This window comes from Pseudochaenichthys georgianus, chromosome 18 (assembly GCF_902827115.2).
Source record: "Pseudochaenichthys georgianus chromosome 18, fPseGeo1.2, whole genome shotgun sequence".
In the NCBI taxonomy this organism is placed as follows: domain Eukaryota; kingdom Metazoa; phylum Chordata; class Actinopteri; order Perciformes; family Channichthyidae; genus Pseudochaenichthys; species Pseudochaenichthys georgianus.
In genome coordinates, this window is record NC_047520.1 from 4,252,411 (window position 1) to 4,268,333 (window position 15,923).

At 42.6% G+C, this 15,923-nt stretch overlaps 1 protein-coding gene across 1 annotated transcript in view; it reads left to right on the forward strand.

Moving 5' to 3' along the window:
* The window catches only part of LOC117463461 (solute carrier family 12 member 6-like), a 42,392-nt gene extending 26,620 nt beyond the window's left edge, over window positions 1-15,772 (forward strand). The window contains 14 exon segments of the mRNA XM_034105697.2: window positions 523-697; window positions 971-1,089; window positions 2,093-2,191; window positions 2,273-2,392; window positions 2,867-2,971; window positions 4,196-4,364; window positions 5,637-5,832; window positions 6,253-6,422; window positions 7,678-7,809; window positions 9,131-9,238; window positions 12,039-12,101; window positions 13,824-14,101; window positions 14,190-14,323; window positions 14,788-15,772. Of these exon segments, the coding sequence (XP_033961588.1) occupies window positions 523-697; window positions 971-1,089; window positions 2,093-2,191; window positions 2,273-2,392; window positions 2,867-2,971; window positions 4,196-4,364; window positions 5,637-5,832; window positions 6,253-6,422; window positions 7,678-7,809; window positions 9,131-9,238; window positions 12,039-12,101; window positions 13,824-14,101; window positions 14,190-14,323; window positions 14,788-14,879 (1,960 nt within the window). The 3' untranslated portion in view covers window positions 14,880-15,772.
* Window positions 15,773-15,923: the final 151 nt, after the last annotated feature.

Consider the following 15,923-nt stretch of genomic DNA (forward strand, 5'->3'; position numbering starts at 1 on the left):
AATAGCCGTGTTAATTTCGAAAAATGTTCGTCAACGACCTTTTTTACATGACTAAGACGAGACGACGACGTGCTAAAAATAGATTATTGATAATAAAAACTATGACGAAAAGTATATTTAGTTTTCGTTGACGAGACGGGACTAAGGACTATCGGAGATTCAAAATGCAGGGTATTTTCCCCCAAGTCTGTCAAAATGCATCCCTGCCATTGGTTGAATTAGTTGGGATTCTGGGAATCTGCACACGTCACTCAAATTACACAAGTGAAGTGTATACCTGTATTTGCCAAACTGAATTAGTTTAAAGAGAGAAAACATTTTGACTAAAATGTAATGATTTTTCATCGACTAAAACTATGAATGATAAAAAGGACTAAAATGTGACTAAAACTAATAACCTTTTTCGTGTAAAGACTAAATAAAAAGTAGCTGCCATAATGAACACTGCTCAATAGCAATAAAAGAAAATGTAGAATTATAAATGTACAGTGACCGAACAGCGCGTGCTCTTTCCTCGTGCAGGTTTGGGGACTCGGTGAACGGGAACCTGGTGGTCGGGACTCTGGCCTGGCCGACTCCCTGGGTCATCGTGATCGGTTCGTTCTTCTCCACGTGTGGCGCCGGCCTCCAATCGCTGACCGGCGCTCCTCGACTCCTGCAGGCCATCGCCAAGGACAACATCATCCCCTTCCTCCGGGTACATAAGAGTTTAAAGACACACGTGTTCTCCTTAGCAGAGATCGTAACTGTCTGCTTTCCGCTGGAAGTCAAATCAAACATGTCACGTTCCACTTTAACTGTTTAAAATGCTTTGGTTTTCACAAATTAGAAAGATCAATCAATCTCCGTCTCTTTCCAGTTACTGTATAATAACAGTGTTAATAACAATGATCTGTAGAGAGAAGTTGAGATCAGAAACGTACTAATTATTATACTATATGTAATCTTCCCTTCCTCCCGCGTGTTCCAGGTGTTCGGCCACGGGAAGGCTAACGGGGAGCCGACCTGGGCTCTGCTGCTGACGGCTCTGATCGCCGAGCTGGGGATCCTCATCGCCTCCCTGGACCTGGTGGCTCCCATCCTTACCATGTGAGACGTGTGTGTGTGTGTGTGTGTGTGTGTGTGTGTGTGTGTGTGTGTGTGTGTGTGTGTGTGTGTGTGTGTGTGTGTGTGTGTGTGTGTGTGTGTGTGTGTGTGTGTGTGTGTGTGTGTGTGTGTGTGTGTGTGTGTGTACACACGTGTGTGTGTGTGTGTACACACGTGTGTGTGTGTGTGTACACACGTGTGTGTGTGTGTGTGTGTACACACGTGTGTGTGTGTGTGTAAACCAGCAGACTCAGGGACAGTTTCATCCCACAGGCCATAAGAATGTTAAACACCTGAACTTTTGAAAATAACATTCCGTTTGCAACTCATATATCAATATATCATTTGATTACTTGTATATAGACTATTCTGCACTATTCCTAATATATTCTATTTTATTTACTTGTACTATTTTATCTGTTTTATTGTGTTGCACTGCTGTAGGAGCCTGTGACTAGGGTTGCCAGAAACTGACCATGATCAAAATCAATTATTCGGCAGCCCTGGCGAATAATAATCGATTATTCGACCGACCCCCCCCCCCCCCGCGGGAGAGGAAAAAAAATGAATTCCGGGGGCGGTGTGTAGCGCTGCAGCAGCAGTCTGCTCTGCACACAGGCTTCCTCCAAGTTACAGTAAAACAAACTGGTGGTGTGACCAATGACAATTTACAATTATTAATACTATTATTAGCATATATATATTTATATATATTTTGGTTGAAATTAAGCCAGAAAAAAAAAAACATAAATAATAAAAAAAAATTAAATAAAATCGATTTTAAAAAATAATATTTGATTATCCCTACCTGTGACCTGAGATTTTCATTGACATAACTACACTGCGACACATTTTACTATATTCACACGTGTCCTGGTGGCCGTTTGTTTGACGTCTACAGGTGTAAGCGAAGTGGCTTAATCTCGAGTGCTGTCTCTCAATATTTAAACGGGTCTCTTCCTTCAGGGGCTTCAGTTTAATTTATGTTTTTATTTATTTTATTCAGGTTTTTCCTGATGTGTTATCTGTTCGTGAACCTCGCCTGTGGTCTCCAAACTCTCCTGAGGACGCCCAACTGGAGGCCTCGCTTCTCCTACTACCACTGGTACACACACACTCACACACTCACGTCAACACACACACACGCGTGTAAACACACACTAATCCATGCCTCTGGTGTGTGTAGGACTTTGTCGTTTTTGGGGATGACGATCTGCCTGGCGCTCATGTTCATTTCCTCCTGGTACTACGCAATCGTTGCCATGGTGATCGCCGGCATGATCTACAAGTACATTGAGTACCACGGGTATGTTGCTATGGAGATGTATCCCCCCCCTACATGTACAGCATGGGCAAGAGGTGTGTGTGTGTGTGTGTGTGTGTGTGTGTGTGTGTGTGTGTGTGTGTGTGTGTGTGTGTGTGTGTGTGTGTGTGTGTGTGTGTGTGTGTGTGTGTGTGTGTGTGTGTGTGTGTGTGTGTGTGTGTCCAGAATGAGTCATCTTTTGTTTTTAGTGAGTGTGTGTGTCAGGGGAGTCACAATATACACACAGCACATATCTGCCAGTACATACATGTTGATCCTGTGTGTGTGTGTGTGTGTGTGTGTGTGTGTGTGTGTCCAGAATGAGTCATCTTTTGTTTTTAGTGAGTGTGTGTGTCAGGGGAGTCACAATATACACACAGCACATATCTGCCAGTACATACATGTTGATCCTGTGTGTGTGTGTGTGTGTGTGTGTGTGTGTGTGTGTGTGTGTGTGTGTGTGTGTGTGTGTGTTAGAGCGGAGAAGGAGTGGGGGGATGGGATCCGCGGCCTGTCGCTCAGCGCCGCCCGGTACGCCCTCCTGAGGCTGGAGGAGGGGCCGCCGCACACCAAGAACTGGAGGTACAAAACTCAGACTTTATTTATCGCATTATTACCTAAATGAGTGCTTAATCTGCTCGGCCTGTTGCCCTTAGAGAGTAGAGAAATACTGACGGGAACGTGAGGAACAAGTTGTTTGATGATCCATCTCTTCCATCCATGAAATCTAATCTAAATTGTTTTTCTTGCGATACGATAATTATTTATTGCCAGAATCAAAAAAGGACAAATACTAAAACAGGAAACAGACTTTTCACATACTGTTGCAAATAGTATGACTGTGTTTAAGACAAAAAAGCAGGTGACGAAAGGAAGTACAAACTAAACTATACTATAGAGAGGCGAAGTCCCGCCCGTCTGCTTCAGACCCATGGGACCTTCAATGGAGAGAGAAAGATTATCTCTCGATCCCGTTTGAATTGTGCCACGAATTACACACATGATGTTTGTCAATCTTAAAAAATCATTTCCATGTCAAAAAAGTCAGTTTGTCGTAAAACTGTTGAAATATAAGACTATGAAAAATACGCAACTAGAAAGACTACAAGTCCCAGAGTCCCGGTCCCGCATGCTGGCTCTTAGGAACCGACTCACTCCCCTTGTGTGTGTGCGCAGCTCTCAACGCGCCCAGACTTGGAGTGATTTTCACCTCGTTTCATACTTTCCGCCTCATTCTGAAAGAAAGAAGTGAGATGTTTCAACGTGACGGCCGTCTTGGTGTGTGGTGCGAGACGGGAGATGTAGTTCATTGAGCGGTTTCACACAAACAAAGTGTTACTTCGCAGTTTTACGACACATTTTAATTTTGTTGACTTTCAAAATTATCTTTTAAATTGACAAACATCATATGTGTAATTCGTGGCACAATTCAAACGGGATAGAAAGATAATCTTTCTCTCTCCGTTGACTTCAATACATACTTTTTCCGAAACAAGGTCCCCCGGAAAGGGAGGGACTTCGCCTCTCTATGAGAACAAAAATTGAGGAACTTTGAAAAACCCTTTTTTCAGACTTAGAAAATAGATAACAAAACGTTTTTTTTCGTGCTTCTCAGCTTTTCCCGACTTGAGTGAATATACTCAAGACATTTCAAATGAGATTTCACACATTTTCTCAATATGTAACATTGAACATGTAATACCACACATAAACTACAATAGAAACCCTCCATAGACTGTGTAGGAGAACATGCAGCTGTATTGATTCTTCAAATCCACAGCTGCTATCCCTCTCTCTCTCCTGCAGGCCTCAGGTTCTGGTGTTACTGAAGCTGGACGAGGACGCCCACGTTAAGTCTCCTCGCCTGCTGACGTTCGCCAGCCAGCTGAAGGCGGGGAAAGGCCTGACCATCGTCGGCACCGTGGTCTCCGGAAACTTCCTGCAGAATTACGGGGAGGCTCTCGCTGCCGAGCAGGTGGGAGTTCGTGTTTTTAATCTGAAGCATTATCTGTATCTAGTTACAGAATCAGAATACCTTTATTCGGGGCGGCATTTACATTCGTTACAGCAGAAAGACAAGATAGTTTTACGATAGTGTTTTCATCGTAGAATATCTGTTAGTTAAAAACAAAGAAACTCAATATATGTTGTGAATGTGTTCAGATAAAAGCAATTTACTTTATTACAGATGTTTATTTAGAATAATCCACAGGGTTCATTAGAAACCTGGAATAGTCATGGAAATTCAAAATGGAAATTCCAGGCCGTGGAAAAGTTATGGAAAAGAATATTCTTCCCAACGTTTTGGAAAAGTCACTAAAGTTGCATCAAATATAATTAATATTTTAGCTAATCGGCGAAATAGTAAAACTATAATGATAATAAATACTGTATCGCAGGGGTCGCAAGTAAGTTGGTCCTTGGGCCAATTTTATTCTGAGCCACTAGATGGCTGGCCAGAACATAATCAGAGGCTTAATTAATTGTTAACACATGTGAGACGTTCGAATGCTTGGGGGGGGGGGGTGCTAGTGAACTGTAAATGGGGGGGGGGGGGCCCTCGCTGCGGTGGCGTTCTGTGATCCTCCAGATGGGCAGTCCGCCACTGCTCACAAGCTTATTAAGATCCAAAGCTTTAGTGCGTTTTGAATCAATGCCGAGTACAGCCGAACAGTCTCCTCTCTGTCATTGTAGACCGAATGCTTCTCGTTTTGCGCCGTCCCGTTCAAATCACATAAAAAAAAAAAATAATAATAATAAAAATGTTTTAACCGGCCGCCTATTGCCGACCCGTGCTGTATCGTATAGTAATGAAACTTAAAATGGCATTTAACTGACGAGGTATTTTGCTGCTGAGAGATTTGAGTTGCGTTAGCGTGTAGAAGCTAGTAAGGCTATTTGATTTGTTTTAGATAGGACCAACATGTTTCAGATGCAGACCTTATTTTCCTGTTCCATGTTAAAATAAACCATTTTCAGAGGTTCCGCTGAGAAAGAGTCATTTCTTTGGTCATGGAAAACTAGGTAGAAGTCATTGAAAATCATCGGTGAAAAAGTGTATGGACCCTGAATACAATTTAAAATAAATCCATTTTTGGGGACATTTACATTTGTTACAGCAGAAAGATAAGAAGTACTTGCGAAGTAATGTTTGCGTTGCAGCAGCAGCATAAAAGACATGGCATTGTACAATACAAATATATCATCATTTATCAGTTTCGCTTAAGAATGTCCTCCACTGTCTCAGACTCTGAAGCACCTGATGGAGAAGGAGCGGGTGAAGGGCTTCTGTCAGTGCATCGTGGCCCAGAAGCCCCGGGAAGGCATCAGCCACATGATCCAGTCCAGTGGGCTCGGAGGGATGAAGCCCAACACGGTGGTGATGGGCTGGCCTCACGCCTGGAGGCAGAGCGAGGACCCTCAGGCCTGGAAGACCTTCATCAGTGAGTGCAAGAGGAGGGCACATGTTTGAGATGTCAAAGAAAAGAGGGTTTTGCTCGGGATGCCCTCGACTAAAGATTTTTCTAGTCGACCAATCGTCGCACGTTTATGATAAATTATGATTATTATTATATTTATTTTTTTCTCCCAAGATGGTTTCAGTTTCAAAGAGCGTTATTATAACAGCATGGTACGTTGTGCTTCACAGCAAATATAAAATAAAACTGTAATAATGAACCTTTGAAATGTAAATTAAATGTAGTTCAATTGTCTACTAATGAAAAATTTGTCGACAAATACTTTTTCCGCCGACTACCGTTCAGTCGGCTAATTGGGGGCAGCCCTGCTTCTTGCTTCCCCCTGAGCTTGGAGTTTGAGCTTCTCAGTTTCTCGTCCTCACAGCGCCCCCTCTCTCCCCTCAGACACGGTGCGGGTCACCACAGCAGCCCACCTGGCCCTGCTGGTGCCCAAAAACATCTCCCTGTTCCCCAACAACAGCGAGCCCTGCAGCGAGGGCTACATCGACGTGTGGTGGATCGTCCACGACGGGGGGATGCTGATGCTGCTGCCCTTCCTGCTGCGCCAACACAAGGTAGCATCTGTGGCTACACACACTTTAAAACAGGGGTGTCTTGTTGTGTGCTAGCATCTGGAGATGCAGTATCCTGGCTGCTGTTAGGGGCCGCGGAGGGGTCGCCATCTATTCTGTATTTTAAGAAAGAAACTCCCATCCCACCTCCTGTTCCCATGTTCCCCTTTTGTAATGCAAAGCTGTCTTTCTCTCATAGGTGTCTGCATCATGATGTATGAGTTGACATGCTGCCAGATTAAGAAAGCAAATGATTGTCAAGGCATGTTGATCTAGAACGGATTTATTACAGTAGCTTCCCTTTAGTCAACACTGTTTGAAATGTATATACCAGGTTATGTTAAGGGGAATCTAGATGTGTTATCAATTTGGTTAATGTAGAATTAACCATTCAGTAATTTGACTTGGTGACATCCCTCATTTGACGTCAAGCTCACACATATCAGCGACTGTGCTGAACATCAAATGTGTCTTGGTTCGGCCTCGTAAACAAAAGTCTAAAATGAAAAACAGGGGTGTCGAACACTTCACGCCGGCGGGCAAAGAACATCATTTTATTCGGCCCGCATGAGCTTGCAAAGAATATAAAATACATAAAATTGGTGTATATATAAATTGAAATTATTATTATTATTATTAATTGTTGAATATTTGCTTTCAATTGTTTGCCCTAGACTTCTTCTTCCAGACAGTTATTTATGAAGTTATTACCAGAACTGATAATAATCCAATGCAGAGCCAATAATGTAATATAATACATTATTTAATATATATTATATATTCATGTATGTACCGTACCTTTCGGACTATAAAGCGCACCTGCATATGAGCCGCAGCAGCTAAATTGTCCGTCTGTCTTGCTCTCGTTCTGTCTCTCGGTTCCACTTTTACTTTGGCGCGCTACCTGTCTCACTCTTTTCCGGCCTCCAGCTTTTCCTGCTGGAGCCCGCCGCTTAAAGGTGGCGGGCGCGGACCGGTCCTAGAGCCCGTAGAGTTAAAGGTGGTTACTTTTACCTGTAAAGTCCATAGATTTAGGAGGTTCCCTAGTGGCCGTTAGCTGTACAAAAAAAATGGGGGGGGAAGTCGCGGCTTATAGTCCGAAAAGTACGGTATATTTAAATAGTCTTAAAGTTTCAACCGGCCCTTTGAGTGCAACCAGAATGCTGATGTGGCCCACCATGGAATTGAGCTTGACCCCCTGCTTTAAAATGTCCCTCCTTTAGTGGACATGTTGCTGAGTGTGTTAAATATTCCTCAGGTGTGGCGTAAGTGCGGGATGAGGATCTTCACCGTGGCCCAGATGGAGGATAACTCCATCCAGATGAAGAAGGATCTGGCAACCTTCCTGTATCACCTCCGCATCGAGGCTGAGGTGGAAGTGGTTGAGATGGTACGCTGGCGTGGTTAATCAGGACATCTTTACTCACTTAAATAATAGTATTACCGTGAGTTTCCCTTCACTGTGAATGTGCAAGAAAACCAGAGTGTAGAGATGGACAAATGGGTAATAATATGAATAATCTGCACACATTCTGTTCCATCGACTCCCGTGGTTTCAGCTCTTGTTACCTGACTGCAAAGCATGACAATAGTTGTACACCTGTAGACACAGTCCAGTCATGTATTTCCCCTCTTTTAGAGCTTCTCTCCTTTCTGAGGTGCTTTTAGCCTGTTGAGCAACAGCTGGCAGGAAACGGCCCTCAGACGCTGAACTGATAATCCATCGTAACATTTTTGTCAATAAACTGAGTTTTCAGTTTTCAGAGCGTAACATAGCTTTCGGTTTGGGCAAGCTGCGTGCGCATCACTCTCACTCGATGGTAACGTGTGGCTGGATTTAGGAACTTCCCCTCGATTCTATTGGCTCTAACGGTTCAAAAGAGGTGTCAATCATCAAAATCGACCAATGGGTTCCAGAGAAATGGCAAATCCACCCAAATGACCCCAGAATTTGTTGCTAAACCTCTCTAAACAGGTAAAATATCACTTGTTTCGCATCAATCTTGATACAGGGTACTTATTATATGTTATAGTTTGGATTCCTACAGCTTTTAGTCTACCTTACCATCATTCAAGGCTGGTTTTCATTATAAGTCTTTTTTTCTTTTTTGGACGGACACTATAATTTACATTTTTTTACTGTGTTCAATCTGAATTTACTTTAAAATAAAAAAATATATATATTGATTTGGACTTTTCTTCATCCAACTCACAGGTTTGTCATTACTTTGAGAAAAAAGATTATTAATTTAACCATTTTAGAAGTGAAGTTATGGTCATTTGTTCTGGGCATGTCATTTTCGAGCCTGAGACCTGACAAACAGGCTCGGGGCTGAACAGGTTTATGTGTAGATAATATTATTTAAACCATGTTTTTAGATATTTTATCCTGTCTTTGAATATTTATAACATCTCTTTAAATCAAATGTATATTAATTTAGGTTCCTATTCTTGCAGTTAATGGTTCTGTCATGACTCAAGAGAACTAATGAAGCAGCTGTCGTGTGTACGAAAAGAAAAGAAAAGCTTTTTAATACTTGAGTGAAAAAAAGAATAATTCAATTTCAAGACATTTTACACAAAACAGAAAATCTATAAGATGTAGGATTTTACTCAAGTTCTGCAATGTTTATCGGTACAAATAAAAATCTGAGACATTTCCTTTAACAGTTGGAGAATAATAATGTTTTTATGATTTCTCTCTCTCTCAGCATGACAGCGACATCAGCGCGTACACCTACGAGAGGACTCTGATGATGGAGCAGAGATCTCAGATGCTCCGGCAGATGAGACTGTCCAAATCTGACCGGGAGAGAGAGGTAAGCTGGACTCGCATTTAGATCCTGTAAACAGTCAAAACTAGATTGTGTCCACCAGCGATGCGTCTGCAGTTTCCTAGAGGGGGGTAACGCGATGTTTTGAGTGATTCTTCATCAGTATTTGGGTCATTTATTAAAGGTCCCAAACATTTCATCAATATATCACACGTCTCAGGTACAGAACATGTCTCTGAAGTGTTTGGCTCCAAACCCCAAACAGATCATTGCAGCATTACCCATAATCCCCTCTGTTTCAGCCCTGGTTCAAAAGTGCTGATTGCCCCTTTCACACCAACGCGGTTCTCGTTCTAGCTCCGTGCTTTTCTGGTTCAGAACTAGTGTTAATTTCGTCAGCTATTTTTTTTTATTTAGTCTTAGTCCTGTGTTGAATTTCCTTTTTAGTTTTAGTCATATTTAGTCACCTTCATCCTGTTTTTAGTTAGTCAAGTTTTAGTCGATTTAAAGTCTGAGCATTTTAGTCTTATTCTAGTCGACTAAAACTAATTATTTTAGTCTACTTTTTGTCAATGAAAACTGTTGAGTCTTTTTTAGTCATCAGATTATATAGAACATTCCAGTCAAAGTAGTCTAGCCAAAACCAATAATTTGTCATTTTAGTATATATAAATAAATAGGATTATATCTTGTCCTTGTTTGATGAAGAACACAGGTTGAATGATTAAGCAGCTTTGCAGAGAGTATCTGGTGTGTGGTGTTTGTACCAGCTGTGTTATGGCCACATTGCTTCCCTTCTGATAAAACAATGCATTCGCTTTTTTTCTCCGCCTCATTGTAGCGAAAATCGGCCCAAATATCACGTTGTTTCTTTCTCCCAAGCAGTGGTGGCTTTAGACTTTTTCGTTGTCAGTCATTTTGACGGACAGGATCGTAACATTTCCGTCATAATCCATTATTACCCGTCGAGTGCACAATTTATCACTCACTCGCGCTGACGGGGGGGATTCGGTTAACGCGAGTGCGACCACTGCTCCTAAGCCCTGTTGTTGCCATTTTATTTTCTGTTGAATAAGGTTAGTTAGACCATGAGTTAGACCACGAGTCAGACCACGAGTTAGACCACGAGTCAGACCACGAGTCAGACCACGAGTCAGACCACGAGTCAGACCACGAGTCAGACCACGAGTTAGACCACGAGTTAGACCCGAGTCTTCCTACAGTTCATATTGTGCCGCTGCCCGGTGTAATTCAAATCTCCCGCCGCGCGCAGCACAGAAACAGCTGCTGCTCCGCCGCAGCACGTTAAATGGAACTGCTGGGAGAAAAACTGACGATCAGAGATTTAACGTTATCTTTGATAATATTTCGTCTCCTCATTTTTCGTCAACGAAAGTAAAGAGAGATTTTGGCATAGTTTTTATTTAGTAAACTACATTTTCGTCTCGTCGCTTTTCGTCAACGATATTGCATGATGATTTCGTTGCAGTTATTGTTTACTGCCGTCGGTGCCGTCTCGTCATCGTCTCGTTTTCGTCATGGAAAAAAAGGTCGTTGACGAACATATTTCGTCATAGTTTTAGTCAACGAACTTAACACTATTCAGAACCGGTTTTTCTTTTCAGCCCCCGGTTTGTTCACACCGCCCAGAGCCCGACTGGGCATCACAACGCTGTTATGAACGTTTCTCTGGTATAAAATGGGTGATGTTGGCATAGCAACCGAAGCTAAACTGACTATCTTGACTACTTGTTGCTATCCTATTGTGGGATAAGCCGTTTTCTACAGGCACATTTTACCTTTTCATTATGATTCTACTCGTGATAGTCGGACACGACAACCTGTGCAGCCCATGTTCCATCTGATAGCTGCTATAATACAAAACAACACGTCTGCCTCTCTCCACAATGATCGATAACAGCGAACGGATGGTCAAAGTAAGGCACAAATAAACAGAATCACACGAAGCCTGGTTAGTGCTGCCTGACTTTATAAAGCGTGTTTTTTTTAATAAGTGTGTGGTTGCGTTCTAGTCACTTTGCTCAGCGCTACGGCTTGTTACAACTTTCATTTGCCGTACTCGCCATTAACTGTTAGCTCAGGTTAATCTCGCCCCCGCCTCCGATGTAAGCGTGACGTATGCGGTGCTTGCTTCTAGACCGACCATTTTTTGGTGCTTAGAGCCGAAGATGTAGAAGAGACATGAAGAAGAGGGGACACATGTTGATGTAGAAGAGACATGAAGAAGAGGGGACACATGTTGATGTAGAAGAGACATGAAGAAGAGGGGACACGTGTTGATGTAGAAGAGACATGAAGAAGAGGGGACACATGTTGATGTAGAAGAGACATGAAGAAGAGGGGACACATGTTGATGTAGAAGAGACATGAAGAAGAGGGGACACATGTTGATGTGGAAGAGACATGAAGAAGAGGGGACACGTGTTGATGTAGAAGAGACATGAAGAAGAGGGGACACGTGTTGATGTAGAAGAGACATGAAGAAGAGGGGACACATGTTGATGTGGAAGAGACATGAAGAAGAGGGGACACGTGTTGATGTAGAAGAGACATGAAGAAGAGGGGACACGTGTTGATGTAGAAGAGACATGAAGAAGAGGGGACACATGTTGATGTAGAAGAGACATGGAGAAGAGGGGACACATGTTGATGTAGAAGAGACATGAAGAAGAGGGGACACATGTTGATGTAGAAGAGACATGAAGAAGAGGGGACACATGTTGATGTAGAAGAGACATGAAGAAGTGGATTTAGCATAATAGGTGTCCTTTAACGTTGTGCACGGTGTGCCCTCTGATGTGTCTGTGATTGTCCCTCCCGTCAGGGACACCCTGGCAGCAGCAGCAGCAGCAGCAGGACCGAGGCAGGCGGAGCTGCGAAGTCTCAGGTGAGGTCAGTGGCCAGCGGGAGGTCATCAGTCTCATGTGAAGGGCTTCAGGCAGTTTTACGGCAGCGTTTTCATCATAGAATATCTGTTAAAGAAACTATATTCTTGTAAATGTGTTCAGATAAAAGCAATTTACTTTATTACAGATGTTCTATTGTTGTCTCGGATTAATTAATTTAAATGTAAAATATGTCATTTATTTGGTAAATTAAGTCATTTTCTTTGATATTATTGTTATTTTTATCTTTGATTTCAAAATAAAAGATGCTACGGACAGATTAAAGCAGGAAGGTCTTGATTTTAAGAATTAAAACAGGTCTTAATCACATCACATATTAGCCTGCCATACAATGTGTAAGTAGACTGGTTGACTGCTGCTATCAATACTGTCACGCGTCATATCATTTGTCTCCAAAAGCTGTGTATACTTTCTATTTAATGTTCTTTCTATTATTTATTTATGTTACTTTCATACTTTGTTGCTTTCCTTGTTCTGCTGCAAACACTACATTTCCCCTCAAATGTTATATCCAGCTCTAAGAGGAGGTTATATCGGCTAAATAATTAGACATTATTACAGAGGGATGAGCTGATAGCAGGTAATACCAGGTTCATGATTAAAGTTCGTCTCCTTTGCACACTGGGCTCCTCAGAGGGACCGCTGGAGTTTTGATGAAGTAAGTTTCATGTTGGTGAAGCAGTTGGTCTTGATCCCATAGCCTTAGATCAGTGAGAGCCTTTGGATCCTTCGGGAGGAAAACACAGAATAAGAGAATGCTTGTTTTTATGCAACCTTTTTAAATCAATAAACCAATTCTATTATAAGTATTAATGAACGTTTAGGAAGCACCAGTGAATGGGAGAAGTGTCTTAGACCAAGACGCTGAATTTATATATATTTGTTCCACTTTACTTTTTTAACCAACATCAAATAGACATTGTCTGTATGTTGGCTACACCGTGTATTAAAGACTAAATCTATACCTTATGCATTTACACATTAGCCGTAAATGTTCAGTTAAAAACCTTAAATGTCTTTATTGGTGCTCGAGGGTTCAACTCTAACTTCAAATCCTCGTTCATCGGTTCGTAAAATGTTTTTATCTGAAGGATTCAATTAAGAATGTATCCGATACTGAAGTGAACATGTGCTGATATATAACTGATCTGGGTCCAAAATATACTTTCAATCTTTAAGTTTGTGTGAACAGACGGAGACATCGAAATACCCACAACCCCAAATACAAATATATACAAAAAATATGTATAGACCTATTATATACACAGTCAACAGACACATTTATACATATGCACACATTAGGACATAAATAACAGTCTTAAATATATAATAAGAATATATATCTAATATCATTAATACGCCTTTCTGTAAATATACACCGTTTTCAGTTCTCACTTCTTCTTAATAGTATTCTTCAGACGTGTCCCTGATGGAGTACACGCAGCCTGTGCTTCCTGTTAGTAAGCTAGTTAACTGTGTGTGTGTGTGTGTGTGTGTGTGTGTGTGTGTGTGTGTGTGTGTGTGTGTGTGTGTGTGTGTGTGTGTGTGTGTGTGTGTGTGTGTGTGTGTGTGTGTGTGTGTGTGTGTGTGTGTGTGTGTGTGTGTGTGTGTGTGTGTGTGTGTGTGTGTGTGTGTGTGTGTGTGTGTGTGTGTGTGTGTGTGTGTGTGTGTGTGTGTGTGTGTGTGTGTGTGTGTGTGTGCAGGCTCAGGCGGTGAAAGACAGAAACTCGATGCTGCGTTTGACGAGCCTCGGATCGGACGATGACGACGATACTGACGGAGGCGAGAGAGAAAGAGCCTCAAACGCTGGAGGAGGAAATGGAGGAGGAGAAGGAGGAAGAGGAGGAGGAGGAAGAGGAAGCAACGAACATCACCGCAGAGTCCAGATGACCTGGACCAAAGAGAAGAGCTCTCAGTACCGAGCGGCTCACTCCGGATGCTCCACTCCAGAGGGATTCAGAGACATGCTCAGCATGAGGCCGTGAGCGCGGAAAACACCCACACAGTCGGCCATTTTTGTAGTTCTTTTAAACACGTTGTTGAGTGTGTGTCTCGTTGTTCTCCCGCAGGGATCACTCTAACGTGCGGCGGATGCACACCGCGGTGAAACTCAACGAGGTCATCGTCAATAAATCCCACGATGCCCGGCTGGTCCTGCTCAACATGCCGGGGCCGCCCAGGAACACGGACGGAGACGAGAACTGTATCCTTACAATCTGAGGGCTGTTCTGGTCGGGTAGTTAAGATGCTTCACCTCAGCAGGTGGGGTTGTTCGATGGTTTGGAAGCTCCAGAGACGTGGTGAATGTTCAGATGCAAGGCTTTCAGTGTCATGTGAAGATATGCAGTGCAACACAATCAAACGGATAATATAGTGCAAGTAATACAAATAGAATAGAATAGAAATAGTGCAAGGAGAGTATATATAAGTAATTTGAATATGATATATTGGATACATTATTTGTAAGTTGCAAACAGATGAATGTTAGGAACACAGACGGAGCATAATATCCGTACTTAGTGCCATGGGGGTGCTGGCACTCAGTGCGGCAAAGTACTTGGTGTGAAAGCGGCTCAAGAGTTTCCTCCAGGAGACACTGCGCGGTAACATGTTACCCCTTCTTACTCCATGATCTTCAGCCTCATCACTCCTTAACTTTGGGACCAGACATGGAGTTCCTGGAGGTCCTGACAGAAGGGCTGGAGCGCGTCCTATTGGTCAGAGGAGGAGGAGGTGAAGTCATCACCATCTACTCCTGATTGGATGAAACCAAGGAAGCGATAAAGACGCAGCCAATCACATAGAAGCGAGCGAAGAGGGGTGGGGGGGGGGAGCTCTGCGAGGGGGCAAAAGGAGAGACTCTCATTGGCTGTCAGCCCCCCGAAACCTTTTCCTTTCATCCTTAGGGTTTCCATTCCACTTATGTCAAGCTACAGAAATGCCAACACAATTCCACGATCGAAGACAAATAATAAGAGTGATCAGCCGTGTGTGTGTGTGTGTGTGTGCGTGTGTGTGCGTGTGTGTGCGTGTGTGTGTGTGTGTGTGTGTGTGTGTGTGTGTGTGTGTGTGTGTGTGTGTGTGTGTGTTGTCTATCTGTGGGGGGTGCGGTCTGTTGGAGAAGGGGACCAGTGTTGTGGGTTTTTTGGTGGCGGTGGACGAAGCGAATGTGAGGAGATGCAGCGAAATGATGAGACTCAGGGTGTCTTTTTGTATAGAATGTGTTTTGGATGTGTTCGAGAGTAGGCCGAGTGTCTGGATTATTATTTGTTGTCTCCTTGAGGACACAGTGAAGGACACAGTGAAGTTTATTATAATACCACATGAACAGGAAGTGAGGAGCCTCAGTGAAGCATCAAAGTGTAACATTTCTCCTATCAATAATGGCCTATTTTCTTTGCATAACCACTATATAAGCACTGACCTCAGAATAAAAAATGTCGTACATATTTGTTCTATAAAAGCTCGTTTTCACCAGGGTAAGGAAGTGGAACAATAAAAGAGTCAACCAATGCTATTTTGACTTATCGAGTAAAGAAATTGTGTCAAAAAAAGCCTGAGTTATAACTTAACACGTCAAAAGTCATAGTTTTAGACAGAATTACAACTCGGTATTGGCCTTTTTTAATTTAATATCTGACATATTAAGAAAGACATCAGGATGAGCTATTATTATGACTTTTCACCTCAATCCTTTTGTTTTCTCAGTTAAAATTTGCTTATTTTCTCTTCTCCATAACCTCATGACGACAGATGTCAGAAAGACGTTCATCAAGTGGCACATGCCCTAATCTGAACAGCAG